General features: G+C 38.5%; 1 protein-coding gene across 4 annotated transcripts in view; it reads left to right on the top strand.

The window, feature by feature from the left end:
- The window catches only part of FAF1 (Fas associated factor 1), a 513,649-nt gene that overhangs the window by 334,927 nt on the left and 156,266 nt on the right, over nucleotides 1-22,456 (top strand). For all 4 annotated transcript variants that reach the window (XM_044945026.2, XM_044945027.2, XM_025289476.2 and 1 more), the window contains one exon: nucleotides 7,968-8,063. In XM_044945026.2, the coding sequence (XP_044800961.1) occupies nucleotides 7,968-8,063 (96 nt within the window). The remainder of the gene's footprint in view (nucleotides 1-7,967; nucleotides 8,064-22,456) is intronic.

A 22,456-nucleotide genomic window follows, 5' to 3' on the forward strand; every position in this document is an offset into this window, starting at 1 on the left:
GTGTCCCAAAGAACCATCATACCTGACTTAGAATTCAGGCTTCTTTTATAGTAAAAGGAGAGGGCATGTGATTGGTTGTTGCAAACTTCTTGGTGCCAGAATCCTTTGTTCTTGCAGCTGTCCTCATAGGTAGGTCAGATTACAATATTCCTGTAAACCTCCAACAAGACAAATGTTACTCTCTGTTCTGCCGCTTTTTATCTCTATTTGAATGGAAAAATATTATACCTTTGAAGATCAGAACCTTGAGAATGTTCTTTCCTGTTTATTTCCACGCTATAGGCAACATTCTTAACTTTAGAAAAAGCAATAGAATACAGAGTTTAAAGTAAAAGAAACAGATCCAATATGGAGTTTCATTTGTTCTACCCTATTACAGTTTTGTCATCAGCTAACAGGAAGAATCAGCTTGAATTCTTGCCTACTGTGGAAAGTGAAAGTGAAGTCACTCAGTCCTGTCCGACTCTTTGCGACCCTGTGGACTGTAGCCTACCAGGCTCCTCCGTCCATGGGATTCTCCAGACAAGAGTACTGGAGTGGGTTGCCATTTCCTTCTCCAGGGGATCTTCCCAAGCCAGGGATCGAATCCGGGTCTCCCACATTGGAGGCAGATACTTTAACCTCTGAGCCACCGAGGAAGCCCTCCTGTGGCTATCATGCTTTAAAAATGTGGTCTTATTTTTGAAATAAAAGTACTGTAAAATCCCTTAGTTTTGAAAAGAGGAGAGTTTGTTGAACAGTTTAAATATATAAACGTTTTGTGTTAATGTAATAGAATATATACTTGTCAAATTAATTCATTAATTTAACATTATTTTGAATCAGTGTTTTCATGTTCTCACTGGTCATTTTATCCCAAACTACAAGTCCTTATTCACAGAGTAACAAAAGGAGTGTTTGTTGAGCATCTACTGTGGCTAGACAATGTTCTTAATGCTTTACACATATTAGCTCAGCCTTATCCCTACCTTGTGAAAAAGTACTAGTCTAATACCATTTCTATTATGTATTGTTAGGGCATCTGTGGGGTTTTTGTTTGTAATCATCTGTCTTACAGGTATATATCATCATCTTCCCAAGTGTTAGTCGCTCAGCTATGTCTGACTCTTTGCATCCCCACGGACTATAGCCCACCAGGCTCCTCTGTCCTAGGAATTCTCCAGGCAAGAATACTGGAGTGGGTTGCCATTCCTTTCTTCAGGGAATCTTCCCAACCCAGGTGAATTTTTTTCTGTCTGAGCCACCAGGGAAGCCAAAACATTCTTCCAAATATCTTTTAAAGACTTATTTATAAGGACTTCCAACACTTGCAGTTGTGAGATCACCTCTAAGAATAATCATGAAGTTGGTATTAAGAGTCCTTGTCTGCTTTATTAACTAGTTCTGACAGAGATGCTCTGTAAGCATCTCAAGCATCATTGACAGGAGAGGGGAAGCGTTATTTCAGGCTAATTCTTTCCCAAATAGTCTTTCCCAAATACTCTTTCTCAAATAGTCTGTTGTCGTTCAACTTGAAGTATTTGAGGAAGCACCCTGCAATATGAGAACTTTTGTAAACCTTCAAATAAAAGGTAACCTTTTCAGTGAGAAAATTTTATATAGAACCTAATCATGTACTTTGTTGTTTTAGGGATGTGAGTGTCTTATGGAATTTCTTTATTCTGTGTCTTTCCTCCAATTTGTTGTTTTTTAGGTGTTATAATAGTCATATCTGATTCCCATGTGCATTAGAGCCATTTATTTTCATCTCAGAGACATTTTTCTTTTTTCACTCAATTATTATTAACAATTTTCTTAATGATAAACTGAGGCAATAACTAGACAAACAGGCTCCATTCTTGCCCTCATAGAATCTACTACAATGGTAGACTTACAAGTTTTTGTCCTCTCCACTTTATATATAAGCTTTATTCATAATTGCCTTAACCTGGAAGCAACCAAGATGTCCTTCAATAGGTGAATGGATGAACCATGGCAAATCCAGGAATATCATTCAACACTGAAAGTAAATGAACTTTTAAGACATGGCAAGACATAGATGAACTTTAAATGCATACAATAAGCCTTCCTATCTGTGGATTTCAATCTGCAGTTGTTTGAATCCACAGATGCTGAACCTGCAGATAAAAGCGGGCTGACTATACTATGCCATTTTATATAAATAACTTGAGCAACTGCTGTACTTTGCTTTCCATTTTATTGTACACCTAAAATTACTCTTTAAGAAAAAGTCTTAATAAATATATAACAAAATCCTTTGCCCATTCAACCCTTTCAACAAAACCCATTCAACAACATACCCATTTTAGCATAAAGATACGCAATGAGTGACACCAGTGATATTTTAGTCATAAAAATTCTACTTTTTTGTTAGTCTTCCCAATCCTTCAGTGTCCAGAAGATTATACACCCAGATTTGTGGCAGTTGTGTAGAATTAAATAATAAAATGAAGGTTTCTTGACTTTATTCTGTGTTGAATTTTTGAACCCATTTTGAATCTCTTCATTTACCATGATGGAAGGTCAGAGAATTAAGTCTAACATAACCAGAAAAAACTGAATAAAGACTTGAAACAGATTTTGAAATGAGTCACAATCCTTCATTGTATTAGGTTAAAGCAATCTTGTGATTGAAAGATTACTTTTATGTAGAGGTTAATTAATTATTATGATGTATGTATATCTAAATGTAAAATTTTAAACTATAAACTCAAACAAACCTGCAGGTGTAATCTTTTTCTTTTTCCAGTTTCTTGCAAAATAAATACTCCAGTGATAATATTGATCTCACATCTGATTTCACATACATTATCTTTGATTTCACATACATTATCTTTCTGGATCTTCATACCAACTCTGTGAGAGAGAGAGAGAACAGACTGTATTACCCTATCTTATAAATTAAGGACAGATTGTATTACATCATTTTCTAAGTAAGAACCCTGAAGTACAAAAATTCTAAGTGATTTTGCCCATTATCATTGGGCAACTTGAGTGCTTTAGCCAGGCTGGAACCTCTCAGCCTTCTAACTTCACATCTGTTATAAGTTTTTGTCATGAGTCATAGCAAAACTTTGGTGCTAACTTCTTGAAATGACTGTCTGAGTAACTTGTCCCTCCAAAGGGTCCCCAGCTCTACTGAGACTGCAGTAATTATCCTTTTTCTATCTGTTCCTATGTAAATCTCCCCAACTGGTATATATGTTCCTTTAAAATAGACATCATGCCTTATGTTTAATCAGCACTGGGCACCTAGTAACTTAAAAATTCCTGACCCTTTAATTTCCTCAGTGCAGAGTGAGGCCTACCTGGTCACCTGTAGACTGAAGAGAAAGTACTGACCACTGTCCTCTTATCTTCAGGAATTATTAGTAGCTATGGGAAAAGTTGGTGGCTCAGTGATAAAGAATCTACCTGCCAATGCAAGAGAGTCAGATTCTAACCTGTGTCAGGAAGATCCCCTGGAGAAGGAAATGGCAACCCACTCCAGTATTCTGGCCTGGAATATCCTATGGACAGAGGAACCTGGTGGGCTATACTCCGTGGGGTTGCAAAGAGTCAGACAAGACTTAGCGACTAAACAACAACAATGAAGAAGGTTAATGTTGATAACTGTGGAGACAAGCCCATTACAAAGCCAGTCCATTTGTAGTGCCAGGTACTTTTAGTGAGTGTCTTCCTCCAGTTCCTCCTAAAATATATCCTTTTTTGATTTACGATTGGACTGTATGCAGTGATAGTCACAGTGGAAGTTAATCACTATTTTTCTTCCCTCAGTCCTAAAAATAATGACTGTTGGAGTGATAAAAAGCTCTTTGGCTATTTCAATATAGTTTCAAAGCCATCTTTTATTTATCTTATCCTATTTAACCCTTTCAAGAGTCCATTGAGGTAGTTAGGGCAGGGATTACTCACCTCAATTAATAAAAGAGGAAACTCTAGCTTAGAATAGAGAAATGACTATTCCAAGATCAGGAGGCTGGGCAGTACTTAAATTGAGATTTTTCTGCCTCCTCCAGGTCTCTTTCCATTACACTGCACTGCTTCTGATTGTCAGTGACATTTACCATCATTACTATTTCATTACCAGAGGATTTCAGAGTGGGGGAGGAGAACTTTTTTCAAATGAAAAAATGAAAGCACTGTGGCTTGAAATTTAGTTTATGCTTCTTATCCAACTTAGCTTTGCTTTTATTTGTACTGAAATGAAATAAATTGAGCTAATTGTGATAATTATGTTGGTGGATAGAAATGACAGAATCAGTGAAGTTTTATTTGTTTGTTGTGTTAATCAGGTCTTCTAGCATTTGTGAAGTACACTGCCAAAATATCTAGATGCAAAAGCAAACAAACAAAAACCACTAATGAGGCTAAAAGAAAGATAACCATAATCAAAGATATGATTTTTGTATAATCCATATGACAGCATACACTGCACATGATTGAAACTATGTAGATATTTAGGTGACATTTATTTTTTCCCTTCCATTATTTGCCTTCAGATAATTAGCCTAGCTATAACACATGGTTGAAGTGTAGTTAGAACTAACCCACTATTAAGTCTGGTACTTATGCATTTGCAGATATTTGGGTTTCCTCATATGTCAGTTTAACTCACAGCTCCCCAAAAGTTACAGTGGATGTTTCCAGTGTGCTAATGGATACCCTATTTTATTTCTAATAATAATATAGAGAAACTTTATATCATCATTACATTAAATATGTATCATTTTACTACCACTAAGGAAAAAATACATCTTTAGGCTATTCAGTGTTTGTGAGTTTCTTTTTATAGACAAATGTAACATGTACTCTTTCCCATTCTATTGTTTTCCTCTGTTTCTTTGCATTGATCACTGAAGCAGGCTTTCTTATCTCTCCTTGCTATTCTTTGGAACTCTGCATTCAAATGGGTGTATCTTTCCTTTTCTCCTTTGCCTTTCGCTTCTTTTCTTTTCATAGCTATTTGTAAGGCTTCCTCAGACAGCCATTTTGCCTTTTTGCATTTCTTTTTGTTTGGGATGATCTTGATCACTACTTCCTGTACTGTGTGATGAACCTCTGTCCATAGTTCTTCAGGCACTCTGTTATCAGATCAAATCCCTTGAATCTATTTGTCACTTCCACTGTATAATCGTAAGGGATTTGATTTAGGTCATACCTGAATGGTCTAGTGGTTTTCCCTACTTCCTTCAGTTAAAGTCTGAATTTGGCAATAAGGAGTTTATGATCTGAGCCACAGTCATCTCCCAGTCTTGTTTTTGCAGACTATATAGAGCTTCTCCATCTTTGGCTACAAAGAATGTAATCAGTCTGAGATCAGTATTGACCATCTGGTGATGTCCATGTGTAGAGTCTTCTCTTGTGTTGTTGGAAGAGGGTGTTTGCTATGATCAACACGTTCTATTGGCAAAACTCTGTTAGCCTTTCCCCTGCTTTGTTTTGTACTCCAAGGCCAAATTTGCCTGTTACTCCAGGTATTTCTTGACTTCCTACTTTTGCATTTCAGTCCAGTACAGTGAAAAGGCCATCTTTTTTGGGTGTTAGTTCTAGGTCTTGTAGGTCTTCATAGAACCATTCTCTTTAAGAAAATTAGAAATACCAAGGGAGCTTTTCATGAAAAGATAGGCACAATAAGGACAGAAATGGTATGCACATAACAGAAGCAGAAAATATTAAGAAGAGGTGGCAAGAATACACAGAAGAACTGTACAAAAAAGATCTTCATACCCAGATAATCACGATGGTGTGATCATTCACCTAGAGCCAGACATCCTGGAATGCGAAGTCAAGTGGGCCTTCAGAAGCATCACTACGAACAAAGCTAGTGGAGGTGATGGAATTCCAGTTGAGCTATTTCAATTCTAAAAGATAATGCTGTGAAAGTGCTGCACTCAGTATGCCAGCAAATTTGGAAAACTCAGCAGTGGCCACAGGACTAGAAAAGGTCAGTTTTCATTCCAATCCCAAAGGAAGGCAATGAAAAAGAATGCTCAAACTACCACACAATTGCACTCATCTCACATGCTAGCAAAGTAATGCTCAAAATTCTCCAAGTGAGTCTTCAACAGTACGTGAACTGTGAACTTCCAGATGTTCAAGCTGGTTTTAGAAAAGGCAGAGGAACTAGGATCAAGTTACCAACATCCATTGGATCATCGAAAAAGCAAGAGAGTTCCATAAAAACATCTACTTCTGCTTTATTGACTGTACCAAAGCCTTTGACTATGTGGATCACAACAAACTGTGGAAAATTCTTAAGGAGATGGGCATACCAGACCACCTTAACGTGCCTCCTGAGAAGTCTGTATGCAGGTCAAGAAGCAACAGTCAGAACTAGACATGGAACAACATACTGGTTCCAGATCGGGAAAGGAGTATGTCAAGGCTGTATATTGTCACCCTGCTTATTTAACTTATATGCAGATTACATCATGTGAGACGCTGGGCTGGATGAAGCACAAGCTGGAATCAAGATTGCCGGGAGAAATATCAAGAACCTCAGATATGTAGAGGACACCACCTTATGGCAGAAAGTGAAGAAGAACTTAAAAGCCTCTTGATGAAAGTGAAAGAGGAGAGTGAAAAAGTTGGCTTAAAACTCAGCATTCAGAAAGCTAAGATCATGGCATCTTGTCCCATTACTTCATGGCAGATAGAGGGGAAACAGTGGAAACAGTGACAGACTATTTTGGGGGACTCCAAGATCACTGCAGATGGTGACTGCAGCCATTAAATTAAAAGACTTACTCCTTGGAAGAAAAGTTATGACCAACCTAGACAGCTTATTAGAAAGCCGAGATGTTACTTTGCCAACAAAGGTCCGTCTAGTCAAAGCTATGGTTTTTCTAGTAGTCATGTATAGGTGTGAGAGTTGGACTCTAAAGAAAGCTGAGTGCCGAAGAATTGATGCTTTTGAACTGTGATGTTGGAGAAGACTCTTGAGAGTCCTTTGGACAGCAAGAAAATCCAACCAGTCCATCCAAAAGGAAATCAGTCCTGAATATTCATTGGAAGGATTGATGCCAAAGCTGAAATTCCAATACTTTGACCATGTTATGCTAAGAACTGACTCATTGGAAAAGACCTTGATGCTGGGAGAGATTGAAGGTGGGCGGAGAAGGGAATGACAGAGAATGAGATGGTTGGATGGCATCACCGACTCAAGGGACTTGAGTTTAAGTAAACTCCGGGAGTTGGTGATGGACAGGGAGGTTTGATGTGCTGCAGTTCATGAGGTCTCAAAGAGTCGGACACGACTGAGCAACGGAACTGAACTCGAACATGAACTGAACATGTTCTCATTTCCCTAAATTTAATTTAAATCTCAAAATAGTTATTTAATGTCTGACCCACTATAAAATTCAATAGAAATTAATATATGTTAATTTCATTGGTTTTGCTAAACTTGGTTAGTGTTTTAGATCATAATGGCAATAAAACTAAATGTCTGTGCCAGGTACTGTGCTAGGTACTTTATAAGTATTATAGACTCATCAGCTATAATGATCTGAACTTGTGGATTAATATTGATTTGATCATAAATGACATTGTTACATTATATAGAAATGTTTTTTAATGCCTTCAGCAAACAGTCTTCTAGATACACTTTGAAACAAGATTATAGAGTATTGCCTTGGGAATTGAGAAATGGAGGTGTTATTCTCCTGCTCAGAAAAATAGCAGACATGGTAGGGTGGGGAGGTGTATATGATTAGCTTTATTTTAGGCTTGCTGCAGTTTCCTGAAGCCCAGCCTATTGTCTGATAAAAACTAGCCTTGACCAATGTGACATTCATATGTGGAAAAATTTCAGATTTGTAAAGCCTTCCTTTGAATGTAATGCCTAGACTACTAGAGTGAACTTTAATTTTGCTTCAGAAATAATAGAAAATGTCTAAATATAATTTTTTTTTGTAAAATATGACCTCATTTTGTTTACAAATGGTGGATTCTACGTTTTGCAGATGTGTCTTGCTGAATCAGGGCTCTCTTATCCCTGCCATCGACTTACAGTGGGAAGAAGATCTTCACCTGCACAGACCCGGGAGCAATCTGAAGAGGTAAGCATGTTTGCTAGCTTTTCATCAAACATAACGTCTGTCCTCTACTCACCTGCCCACTTCCTATTCTTTTTTATCTGCCACAGCAAAGAATAGGTAGAGTTAATGAAGCATGAATAACATTTCAGTAAATTCTTAAAGGCGGAAACTTTCCAAGCAAGATTATTGCTAATGTGCTTTTTCTTGTTCTATAAGTTTCATGTTTCAAACAGACAGAATTGGGGTGGACCAGCTGAAACGATTTTTACTTAGAATTGTCAGGCTAACAAAGGAATTTTTTAGTTGCTGACTGTATAGTAGACTACATTTATTAGAATTCATCCTGAAGGTCCTTTAACTCATTGAGCTGGATCACATTCTGTGTGCCAAACATTGTCCTCAATACTAGGGAACAAAGATGAATAACAGTGTACCTATACCAGGGTGCTCAGAGTCAAAGGTGACACATTAGTAAACCAATAATAATGGCAAATGTAATAAATGCAGTGGCAGCAGTGCATTACAGGGTGCTGTAGAAACAAAGAGGAGCAAGGAGATTGAACATGTTTATATATGTGGTATGCCTGTATGTGTCTTTGCTGGTCTGAACTATTTAAAAGGCAGAATCTTTTCCTTGGGTACAATAGCACTGTGTCCAGCCATGACTCGGGTATAAGGGAATGAGAAAGACAGCCTGGACATTGCAATTTATCAGTTTTAGAAGTATTTATTGGGACTTACTGGTGGTCCAGTGGTTAAGACTCTGTGCTTCCAGTGAAGTGGGGGCAGGTTCGATCTTTAGTTACCCCATGGGAGCTCTTAGTTTTGGCATGTCTAATTCCCAGACCAGGAATCATACCCCAGGCTCCTTGAGTTGGAAGCATGGAGTCTCAGCCACTGGACCACCAGGGAAGTCCTTCAAAAGTTTAAATTAGTCCAGTAAAACCTTTTCCATTTACATTCTATACAAAACATGGTTGCAAATTTTTATTTAAGCTTAAATATTTTGGACATTTATTATGGAAGCTGCCACAAAACCTCTCCCACTATTCTCTGAATATGTAATTGCATCATTTAAATATGTAAAAGAGAAAAAGGGACTGAATAACTGAAGTTGTAATCTATGGTCATCCTGTGAAAATGACAATTTGCTACTCAATTTTTGGAAATCCCTAAGGAAGGAAGATTTTCCCCCCACTGCAAATACTACTATACTCTTTCTTTAGGTTTCTAAAAATGTTAATTTCCTTTAAAGAGCCCACACCATTTTTTCCAACACTATCTCGCTAATTCCTCATGAAAGGAAAAATAATAATTGAGTTTCACTGCTTGGCAGAAACTGCCAAAAACAATTTATTGAAATATTTCCTTTTACTGCTTGAGTATACTTGTAATGGCTAAAGTAAGTTATGGCTTCAACCCTTTAATGAATAAATCTGCTAATATTAAAAGGAAGCCAACTAGCTCCATCCAGGATTCTTAATGATTTTATGATCTAAGAGGTGACAGTTACCTGTTTCATTTCATTTCCTTTTCTCACCCTCACCATTATATGTGTTATTTGGGCATTCCATTCAGTGGAGTGTGTGGCTCAGCTGGTAAAGAATCTGCCCACTGTGCAGGAGACCTGGGTTCGATCCCTGGATTGGGAAGATCCCCTGGGGAAGGGAACAACAGCCCACTCTAGTATTCTGGCCTGGAGAATTCCATAGACTGTATAGTCCATTGGGTCACAAAGAGTCGGACGTGAATGCGGGACTTCCACTTTCACTTTTCACTTTCAGTGGAAGGAATTCAATGCCATAAATTGAGGAAAAGTGTATTACAGGGTGGCATACACTTTAGATTAATTAAGGAAGAAAGTACAGTGGGGTTAGGGAGCTATGTAAAACTAAGAGAGCCACAGCCTTGGGGATATCTTTAAATCTGATTTTCTGGGATGAGTCCATTATTTTTCCTTCCCTGGCTAAATAAATATACCACTTCCTCCAGGCGGCTGGTGAGAAATGGGAAAGGAGCTGTGACTTGGTTTTTATGTTGTCATAGAATTATGAAACTGGAGCAATTTTTTATTTGACTTACACTTGCCCATCCATTTATTCCTCATTTACTTAAACATTTTTCCAATGTCTTCTACATGCCAAACATTAGGATCCCAGTCTTGGTGCTGAAAGAGCTCACACAAAATAATATCTGCATTTTATCTCTAATGGCAGAGTTCTGTCCTCATGAGGTAACTGGTTTCATTGTTGAGCATCTCTGTTGGTATCTGCTGCTGCTGCTAAGTCACTTCAGTCGTGTACGACTCTGTGCGACCCCATAGATGTCAGCCCACTAGGCTCCCCTGTCCCTGGGATCCTCCAGGCAAGAACACTGGAGTGTGTTGCCATTTCCTTCTCCAATGCATGAAAGTGAAAAGTGAAAGTAAAGTCGCTCAGTCATGTCTGACTCTTAGCGACCCCATGGACTGCAGCCTACCAGGCTCCTCCGTCCATGGGATTTTCCAGGCAAGAGTACTGGAGCGGGGTGCCATTGCCTTCTTTGCTGTTGTTATCTACCCTATATTAAATCGGAAGCTATGACTGTGTAGAACTGTGTAGAACCCAGTGGTTCTACTTCTTTCCTCTTGTTTTAACCCTTCTTTAACATGACTTTGTGTGTTTCAAGATAATTACCACTTTGCTATTGACTGTCTTCAGCCTTGAGTTAGGAAGAAGATATTTGAGACCAGTAGTTAAATTCAGGCTTTGAATTTTATGCATTGTACTTATGTGTTCTTTAACTGGGGGAATTTTCTTTCTTACATCGTCCTTCTAACCCTGCAAATACATTTTCCTTATAATTAATATTTTCTCATTTCTTCCCATCTTCCCCTTGTTCCTGAGCTCCCTTTCAATGCTTATGTGCATGCTAAGCCGCATCAGTAGTGTGACTCTTTTGCGACCCTATGGACTGTAGCCCACAAAGCTCCCCTGTCCATGGGATTCTCCTGGCAAGAATACTGGAGTGAGTTGTCATGTCCTCCTCCAGGGGATCTTCCCTACCCAGAGATCGAACCCACATCTCCTATGTCTTCCACATTGGCAAATGGGTTCTTTACCACTAGTGCCACCTAGGGAGCCCCTCCCTTTCAATGACCTTTCCATATTTCTAGGTACCTTAGCTAGGTACCTATCTCTCCTCATCTCAGCTGCTTGGTTGAGACATTGCAGGGACCCCTGGCTGGACCCAGGTTTTTTGAGAGTTGTCCAATCCTCAGTTGATAGTGTAAGAGTAGGAGGGATACTCCCAAGAATAGCAACAACAAAAATAAAATCCCAAGTTTAAAATATAGTTAATGTTAAAACTATTGATTCGTAATTTCAGTTAAGCAGACATCTATTGAATACTTACTGTGCTAATCAAATGAATATAAACTGAAAATTTCATATTATGTAATTAATGAGAAAGGTGAGATAAGCATAAGATACTAGAGAAACACACTTACGGGGAAAGGGGTGCTATAACTTTCTTGTTTGTAGGCAAAAGCCTTGTCTGCCTTATCTACCTCTGTAGCTCTGCTGCTGCTGCTGCTAAGTCGCTTCAGTCGTGTCCGACTCTGTGCGACCCCATAGACAGCAGCCCACCAGGCTCCTCTGTCCCTGCGATTCTCCAGGCAAGAACACTGGAGTGGGTTGCCATTTCCTTCTCCAATGCATGAAAGTGAAAAGTGAAAGTGAAGTCGCTCAGTCGTGCCCGACTCTTAGCGACCCCATGGACTGCAGCCTACCAGGCTTCTCTGTCCATGGGATTCTCCAGGCAAGAGTACTGGAGTGGGGTGCCATTGCCAACACCTAGTAAAGCTCCTGGTATATACCAGCCACAGAATAAATACTTTGTGAATGAATATTTAAAAAAAAAAAAAAAAGAAGAGGGGGAACTAGAGCAATTTATATCCAAATCAAATGAAAATGAAAAGAATGAGTCACAGCCAAATGAAGAAACATGGATGTAGTATTCCATTTGGAGGAAATAGCATGATTTGATGTAGTGAATGGGGAGACCTAAGTGCAGTTTGGTGTTCATGCAAAATAAAGTGGGAGACAAAGAAAGATAAGAGATGAGACAAAGGTGAATAGGTTTTTATATCTCAAGTTGGAAACTGGAACTCTGGGGAGCCAGAAGATTTTTAAGTGGAGGGTGATTTTTTTTTTTTTCTCCCAAATTAACATTTTAGAGAAAAACATTTTGACTGCTGTGCAGAAGCTAGATGTAAGGGAAGCAAGACTAGAGACAGAGAAATCAGATATGAATCTGTTGTACTAGTATAGGCAGAAGATAATGAGATCCTAAACTAGAACATCACTAGTCAAAAAAGAGAAGGAAATAGATTCAGGATATATTTTGGAAGGAAAATCAGTAGGACTGGTGACAGACAGGATCTGTGGGAGAAGAAAAGAGGGAGAGGATAAGAATACCTAGATTTTGGCTTAATTGGCAGAAAAGATTTATTCAGTAGTTATTCAGTGAATTCTGATTACATCCTTACTCTACCCCTGACACTGGCATAAGTGTTAGGAATATGGCTATAAACAAAAACAGTCTTTCCATAAAGGAGCTTGTTCCTAACTAAATGAAACTGAATGCACATAATTGCCCAAAATTTGCGTTTCAGTTTTTTTTTTTAATGTATATATTTTATTGAAGTATAGTTGACTTACAGTGTTTCAGGTGCTCATCAAGGTGATTCAGTTAATACAAATACACATATATTATTTTTGAAAATTTTTTCCATCATAAGTTACTATAAGATACTGACTGTAGTTCCCTATGCTATACAGTAAACCTTTGTTTCTTGTTGCATATCTATTTTTTAATAAGAAATATAGCATTCTATTCATACTAAGCCAAACAAGTACAACCAAAATGTAATAATTTTTTTAGTTAGGCAAAAATTCATAAGCTTTCTAAAATATATATATTATACATATTTATATATGTGTGTCTGTGTGTGTGTGTGTGTACAAAAGCTTTTATAATACATTTGATAAAGCCTTGAAGAAGAACATCAAAAAAAAGATGGAGAAATTGGAGAACATAAACTAAATGAGAGGAAACACTGAATATGAAATAGAAAAAGTGAAACTAGATAAAAGTAAAAGATCATCATATAGTCCAGTTATTTTTAAACATAACTGCTCGTTAGAAACATAAATATGGAGCTCTGGAGAAAAAGCGATACCTAAGCATTTGTATTTTTCAAAAAATTTCAAGATAATTCTGATATGCATCTGGATTTTAAAAAGTGATTACAGGTTTGTCTATTAGGTCCTAGTTTATTCTAGTTTGGGTGATATAGAGTTCTATTATTTTTCTGTTGACCAATCATGATACAATGGTATTAAATGAGTAATAGTTACAGAATCACAGTAGTAAGACATGTTTATCAGTTTTCACAGTCTATAGCCAGACAAAAAATAAAAGTCAATTACAATTGCAAGCAATAATTGGAACAAAATTAGCTTAACAGTATAAAATAATTATGTACAGTTTGGGCAGATCAAGCAGAGTGATGTGGTAAGTGGAAGTGCATACATCCACATGTTTTCTTTCACCCAGTCATTTAATCCATTTACATTTAAAGTAATTATTGATATGAATGGTCCTATTACCATTTTCTTAATTGTTTTGAATTTATTTGCTGTAGGTCTTTTCCTTCTCTTGTGTTTCCTGCCTAAAGAAGTTCATTTAGCATTTGTTGTAAAGCTGGTTTGGTGGTGCTGAATTCTCTTAACTTCTGCTTGTCTGGAAAGCTTTTGATTTCTCCATCAAATCTGAAGGAGAATCTTGCTGGGTAGAATATTCTTGATTGTAGGTTCTTCCCTTTCATCATTTTAAATATATCTTGCCATTCCCTTCTGGCTTGTAGAGGTTCTATTGAGAAATCAGCTGATAGCCTGATGGGAGTTCCCTCTTATGTTATTTGTCATTTTTCCCTTATTGCTTTTAATATTTTATCACTGTCTTTAATTCTTATCAGATTGACTACTATGCATCTAAGTCTGTTTCTCCTTGGGTTTATCCTTCCTGGGACTCTCTGCTTCCTGAACTTGGTTAACTATTTCCTTTCCCATGTTTGGGAAGTTTTCAGCTATTATCTCTTCAAGTATTTTCTCATGTCCTTTCTCTCTCTCTTCTCCTGCTGGGAGCCCTATAATGCAATAATTGATGCATTTAATGCTGTCCCAGAGGTCTCTTAGGCTGTCTTAATTTTTTTTCCCCATTCTTTTTTCTATATTCTTTTCTGTGGCGATGATTTCCACCATTCTGTCCTCCAGGCCATTTATCTGTTCTGCCTCAGTTATTCTACTCTTGATTCCTTCTAGCCTATTATTCATCTCTGTTTGTTCTTTAGTTCTTGTAGGTCTTTGTTTACCATTTCTTGAATCTTCTCGATCTTTGCCTCCTTCTTTTCCCAAGATCCCGGATCATCTCCCCTATCATTATTCTGAATTCTTATTCTGAGTTCTGTCTCCACTTCATTTAGTTGTTTTTCTGGAATTTTATTTTGTCCCTTCATCTGGGACTTAACTTTCTACTTTGTCATTGTAATTAACTTTCTGTGATATGTTTTTTGTTGTAGCCACTGTGAGACTGTGCTTCTTCTGTCTGCTTTCTGATGGATGAGTCTAAGTAGCTTGTGTGAACTTTCTGATTAGAGGGACTTGCTCTGGTAGACAGGGCCTTGCTTAGTAAAGCTTTAATCCAACTATCTGCTGATGGGTGGGGGTTGCACTCCCTTCCTGGTAGTTGTTTGACCCAGCCCTGTACAGGCTCTAGGTTGCTCCACCAGGAACCACAACCACTATGGAGCACAGTGTGGAGATTCCTTAAAAAACTGGAAATAGAACTGCCTTATGACCCAGCAATCCCACTGCTGGGCATACACACTGAGGAAACCAGAACTGAAAGAGACACGTGTACCCCAATGTTCATCGCAGCACTGTTTATAATAGCCAGGACATGGAAGCAACCTAGATGTCCATCAGCAGATGAATGGATAAGAAAGCTGTGGTACATATACACAATGGAGTATTACTCAGCCATTAAAAAGAATGCATTTGAATCAGTTCTAATGAGGTGGGTGAAACTGGAGCCTATTATACAGAGTGAAGTAAGCCAGAAAGAAAAACACCAATACAGTATACTAACGCATGTATATGGAATTTAGAAAGATGGTAACAATAACCCTGTATATGAGACAGCAAAAGAGACACTGATGTATAGAACAGTCTTTTGGACTCTGTGGGAGAGGGAGAGGGTGGGATGATTTGGGAGAATGGCATTGAAACATGTATAATATCATATATGAAACGAGTCGCCAGTCCAGGTTTGATGCATGATACTGGATGCTTGGGGCTGGTGCACTGGGATGACCCAGAGGGATGGGATGGGGAGGGAGGAGGGAGGAGGGAGGAGGGAAGAGGGTTCAGGCTGGGGAACACATGTATACCTGTGGCAGATTCATGTTGATATATGGCAAAACCAATACAATATTGTAAAGTTTAAAAAAAAAAAAAATCCATCTAAGTTGACCCAGCTCTGGTGTTATGGGCTCTATGGTAAGGTTAATGGCAAACTCCAAGAAAGTTTATGTCAAGGGGACCTTCCAGTACTTGTCCCTATGTGTTGAGCCCCTGCCAACCCACACCGCCACAGGAGGCCCTCCAACACTAGCAGGTAGTTTTGGTTCAACCTCCTATGGGGTCACAACTCCTTTCCTCTGGGTCTTGGTGTGTGCAAAATTTTATTTATGCCTCCCCTCCAGGACTGGAATCTCTGTTTCCCTCAGTCCTCTGGAAGGCCTATAATCAAATCCTGTTGGCCTTCAAAGCCAAATTCCCTGGGGATTCCCAGTTCCTTTGTTGGATCCCCAAGCTGGGAAGCCTGGGAAGGTTCTGTGAAAGTTCAGAACCTTCACAATAGTGCAAGAGCTTCTTTGGTATTACTGTTCTCTAGTCTATGGATCAGCCACCCGGCGGGTATGGGATTAGATTTTATCGTGATTATGCCCCTCTTACCATCTCACTGTGGCTTCTTCCTTGCCTTTGGACATGTGGTATCTTTTTTGGTGGGTTCCAGTGTCCTCCTGCCAGTGGTGGTTCAACAGCTAGTTGCAGTTTTGATGCTCTTACAGGAGGAGATGTGCACATGTCCTTCTACTCCGCCATCTTAAACTGGCTCTTTAGTCACGTTTTGATCTCTGCATACAACTGAAATGCCTAAATGAAAAAATTTCAACCAGACACACTGGTTTTTATTAAAACAAAGTCTCTTTCTTATTTTCCACACTCCCAGGGCAAGACAATTACTTAAAAACTTAGCGTATTGTAGCTGCCTCGGGCTCCAGAGGTGGCTGGGCGTCACAGTGGGACTGGGCGGCCAGGTGGGAGGTGAGGGAGGGGGCTCAAATAAGACAAAATCTGTTTATTCCAGTCATTGAGGGACCTGCTATTCTTTGAAACTGTCCCAGTTGATCTGATACATCAAGATGTTTATGATCCTTTTGACTGTTCAAATTAGGATATCTTTATATCAGCATCAGATTTTTTTACCCTAATTTGTTAGCTGAAATGTTTGTTGTTAGAGTCTATGTTCTGCCCATTATCTTGATCCTACTCCAACTAGCCTCTCCGTACAACATGGGAAGGGTAAGGACTCACTCTTGCATTTTTAATCCCCTATCTATTGGTTCCTTCTCTTCATTCTAAATATTTATATATATTATATATATAATATATATACTCTCATCCTAAATATGTATATAATATATAAATGCATATACATTATATAAAAATATATATTATGTTTTATTTATATTATTGTATTATAAATATGTATATATCACATATATACCCACTCCAGTGTTATTGCCTGGAGAATCCCAGGGATGGAGGAGCCTGGTGGGCTGCCATCTATGGGGTCACACAGAGTCAGACACGACTGAAGCCACTTAGCAGCAGCAGCAGCAGCATTACATATATCTATTATATTCCTTCAAATTTAGCTTCCCCCTAAAGCTTTAACTCATCTGTTCTTTTATTCACAGCCAAGCTTCGTAATCTGTACTAAATGACTCTATTTCTTCATTGTTTATTTTATTAACTCACTACAGCATGGCTTCTTTCTGTTATGTGACTAAAATTGAATTTAACTGTTAGAGTCAGATAATAGTCTTTGGGAGATCATTTAAGATGGTGGATCCTGAGCTTACCTCTCTCACAAGCACACCAAAATCACAACTACATGCAGAACAACCATCAGTGAAAAAGACTAGAACCTATCAGAAAAGATCTCCTCCAACTAAAGACATAAAGGAACTAAAATGAGATGGGTAGGAGGGGCAGATTCATGACATAATCAAGTCTCATAGCCCCAAGTCACAAACTGGAGAATAATTATATTGCAGAGGCTCTCATAGGAATGAGAGGTCTGAGCCCCGTGTTGGGGTCCCCAGGCCAGGGGTCCTGGCATTATATATTTGTGTGTATATATATTAATATGTATAGTATTTTACATACGCACACGTGTGTGTGCTCACATACACAATGGAATACCTCTCAGCCATAGTAAGGAATGAAATTTTGCCATTTCCAGCAGCATGGATGGCCTTGGAAGTTATTGTGTTAAATGAAATAAGACAGAGAAAGACTAATACTATGTGATATCACTTATGTCTGTATTCTGAAAAACACAACAAACTAGTGAATATAACAAAAAAGAAGCAGACTTACAGATAAAAGAGAACAAACTAGTGGTTACCAGTGGGGAGAGGGCAATGAAAGTTGCTCACCCGTTTCTGACTCTTTGCGACCCCATAGACTATACAGTCTGTGGAATTCTCCAGGCAAGAATACTGGAGTGGGTAGCCTTTCCCTTCAGGAAGAGGGAAGTGAGAGCCAAAATACAGGTAGCTGACTAAGAGGTGAAACTAGGTTGGTGCAAATGTAATTGTGGTTTTGGACCATGAATTTTAAGTCATTATAATTAGGCTCAGACACATCTTTATTAATCAAAATAAGAACCATTACAATCAACACACTTTTGCCAGTGAGAAATAAGTTTATTCCTGTCACATAAAAATCCATGCTTCAGTATTTGACGAACTCTTAGAAAGCATTTTCTGCCTCCTGCTGGCTGTGGAAATATTTTCCCTGCAAAAAGTTGTTGAGATGCTTGAAGAAATGGTAGTCAGTTGGTGAGAGATCAGGTGAATATGGTGGACAAGCCAATACTTCTTAGCCCATTTCGTTCAGCTTTTGAAGTGTTGATTATGCAACATGCGGTCAGGTGGTGGTGTGGAGAAGAATTGGGTCCCTTCTGTTGACCAATGCTGTCTGCAGGCATTGCAGTTTTCGGTGAATCTCATGGATTTGCTGAGCATACTTCTCAGATGTAATGGTTTCTCTGGGATTACGAAGATTGTAGTGGATCAGAAGGGCAGCAGACAGAGACCATGACCTTTCTTTGGTGCAAGTTTGGCTTTGGGAAGTGCTTTGGAGCTTCTCAGTCCAGTTAATGAGCTGGCTGTCACCAGTTGTTATATAAAATCCACTTTTTGTCACAGGTCACAATCCGATTGAAAAATGGTTCATTGTTGCATAGAGTAAGAGAGACAACACTTCAAAATGACAATTTTTTTCATTTGCAGTCAGCTTATGGGACACCCACTTATTGACCTTTTTCACCTTTCCAATTTGCTTCAAATGACAAATGACCTTAGAATGGTCTATGTTGAGTTCTTTAGCAGCTTCTCATTTAGTTGTGAAGAGGATCAGCTTCGATGATCCTCTCAATTGGTCGTTGTCAACTTCCGATGGCCAGCCACTACATTCCTCATCTTCAAGGCTTTCGTCTCCTTTACAAAGCTGTTTGAACCATCACTGCACTGTGCATTCATTAGCAATTCCTGGGCCAAATGCGTTGTTGATGTTGTGAGTTATCTCTGGTGCTTTATGACCCAATTTGAACTCGAATAAGAAAATCACTCAAATTTGCTTTTTGTCTAACATCATTTCCATAGTCTAAAATGCATATAAAATAAACAAAAAGTAATAATTCATTGCAAGACAGATAAAGCAAGAAATGCACATTAAAATGATGTATAACATAATTACACTTATTTAAGAACATATTCATTCCAGTATCAAATGGCAAAGTTCAGCAGTGCTAAACCAAAATTACTTTTGCACCAACCTAATACATTCTTGGAGAAGGCAATGGCAACCTACTTCAGTACTCTTGCCTGGAAAATCCTGTGGACAGAGGGGCCTAATGGGCTGCAGTCCATGGGGTCACTAGGAGTCAGACATGACTGAGCGACTTCACTTTATTTTTTCACTTTCATGCATTGGAGAAGGAAATGGCAACCCATTCCAGTGTTCTTGCCTGGAGAATCCCAGGGACGGGGGAGCCTGGTGGGCTGCCATCTATGGGGTTGCACAGAGTCAGACACGACTGAAATGACTTAGCAGCAGCAGCAACAGCAATACATTCTACTAAAACTCTCCATAAATACTTTAATTCCTGATGAATTTCTTCAACAAATTATCACAGAGATTTTACTTGAATACCTCCAGTGATTGGGAACTCATATTCAGAAAGGCAGTTTTATTTTCAGAAATTAAATTACTTTTGCACCAACCTAATACTATGTATAAAATAAGCTACAAAGATATATTATACAACACTGGGAATATAGGCAATATTTTACAAATATAAATAGAATATGCTGCTGCTAAGTCACTTCAGTCGTGTCCGACTCTGTGTGACCCCATAGACTGCAGCCCACCAGGCTCCCCCGTCCCTGGGATTCTCCAGGCAAGAACACTGGAGTGGGTTGCCATTTCCTTCTCCAATGCATGAAAGTGAAAAGTGAAAGTGAAGTCGCTCAGTCGTGTCCGACCCTCAGCGACCCCATGGACTGCAGCCCTCCAGGCTCCTCCATAAATGGGATTTTCAGGCAGGAGTACTGGAGTGGGGTGCCATTGCCTTCTCCGAAATAGAATATAACCTTTAATAATTGTGAACCACTATATTGTACACCTGTAACTTTTATAATACTGTACATAAACTATACTTAAATAAAAAAACAGTTTGGGACAGAAAAAAGTAGATTTTATAAAATGCCATACTACACCATATCTTTTCATTTTTCACAGCCACGTTTGTGTCAATATAAGTCACCCTCTGCACTAGTGATGTAATGATGCTTGCCTAGAGTCATATAGAAAATGGCAAAATATTCAACACCTGTTCTTTTGTTTATAAATTCAGGATCCTTTATCCTTTTTTTTTGGTCATACCATAACTGCCTTTTACTTAATTCTCATCCTTCTGAATCTGTTTACATTTCTTGTCTTCATTGAGATTTCCTCAGATCTTACGTCTCGGATTGTTTCTCTTAATTGTCTTTCTAATCTTTGATAGTTTTCACTTCATCTCTTTTTCTTCACCAGTTGAAATATATTCTATAAACTTTTATCCCTATTGTTCTTTTTTTTTATTTTTTAACTGAATGATCTTATTCATTTCTATAACCTCAGCTATTATTTATCTGCTGATTATTTCCAGATCTAAATCTTTTCTGGACCTCTTTCTTGAGCTCCTAAAAAGATTTTTTTTCAAGTTGCCTATTAGATGTTTTTCCTTGGATGTCCTATGGCTTCCTCAGATGTATTCTGAGAACAGGCCTCAATATTCTTCCTTCCCTGACCTTCTGGACCTGACCTTCCCTACCACTCAGTTACCCAAACTAGGAATTTGGTTTTACATGCCTCTTCCACTTTTTTAAAGTTTCAAATCTAAATGATGAACAATTCTTATCAGTTCTATTGAAGTATGTTTTAAGTTTGTCCCCTTTATTAAATTCTCACTGCTATTAAGGTATAAACTGTCAAGTCCTTGCACTTGGAACATTGAAATAAGTATCCCTTCTCATGTCTTCTGATCAAATCTGCCATATGGTACCAAATCACCACAAAAAGACACATATGCATGCATGCGTGTAGACACACACATCCATCCATCCATCAGAGTTGCTCTAAACAGTCCTGTCCTTGAGAATCGTTAGTGATTTCCCTATTGCCATCAGAGTAAAGTCCAAATTCCTAAGTATGCCAGTTTGAGTGCTATAATCTAGTTTCCTGAAAACTTCCTTGCCTTGTAGCCAGACCATATTCCACTTCCATACATCGAGCTGATGATTTAGTTTATTTTTTGTAATTTTTATTGATTTTTTTAAGATATCCAATTTCTTGCTTGTGTTTTTTCTCTCCCTAGAGTACAGCTCCCTCCCCAACAATCTTCCATTACACACCCTCCACAACATTGATATCTTTTTTAAGTGAAAGTTGCTCAGTCGTGTCCAACTCTTTGTGACTCCATGGGCTATACAATCCATGGAATTCTCCAGGCCAGAATACTAGAGTGGGTAGCCTTTCCCTTCTCTAGGGGATCCTCCCAACCCAGGGATCAAACCAAGGTCTCCCGCATTGCAGGCGGACTTTTTATCAGCTGAGCCACAAGAGAAGCCCAAGAATACTGGAGTGGGTAGCCTATTCCTTCTCCAGTGGATCTTCCCGACCCAAGAATTCGAACCAGGGTCTCCTGCATTGCAGGCAGATTCTTTACCAACTGAACTATCAGGGAAGCCCAAGCATACCTGTAAAATAAAGCAGCTAGTCCTAAAACCTTATGTTCACATTAAAACCAATATGCTTATGGCACTATGTTAAACACTTTGGAAAACACAAAAACTGCAAGATATGTCAGGATGAGAAGGGCTTCCTAACCACAAACAGAAAGAAAAGCTATGAAGCAAAAGTCCAATAGTGTAAAAATGAAAAAGTTCCTTGTCTCCAAAAGCACAATAAAATGAAAATGTAAATGGGGGAAAATATTTGCAAAGCAGGTAATGGTTGAAGAGATAAGCTCATTAATATATAATCTTTTTTAAAGATATGGGTGAAATATTAGCACTTGTGTGAGGCCTGCACAGTCTCCTTTGTTCTTCAGTAGTCTTTGCTTAAACTTTTATTGTATCCCTTAACACTGAAAAACACATATTTGCCACCAAATATGTCTTGCTTTAAAATGGGAATTTCTTGAAAACTGGAACCGTGGATTTTCTCTGTATCCCAGACTTTTAACTAGGTTCTTAACATAGCGAGTAGTTGGTGAAAGAAATATCAGCTTTAATTATGGGTTTCCCTTATGTATACATGAGTTCTAAATTTTTGTCTCAAGCAGTTTAGTTATCTTCTTTTCTAAGAAGTTTGCTCTGATTCCTCGCACTGCCATGATCTTAGGTGCTCTCCACTGAACTTACCTGTCCTAACACTTGTTGTTGTGCAGTCACTAAGTTGTGTCTGACT

Source organism: Bubalus bubalis, chromosome 6 (assembly GCF_019923935.1).
Source record: "Bubalus bubalis isolate 160015118507 breed Murrah chromosome 6, NDDB_SH_1, whole genome shotgun sequence".
Classification (NCBI taxonomy): Eukaryota; Metazoa; Chordata; class Mammalia; order Artiodactyla; family Bovidae; genus Bubalus; species Bubalus bubalis.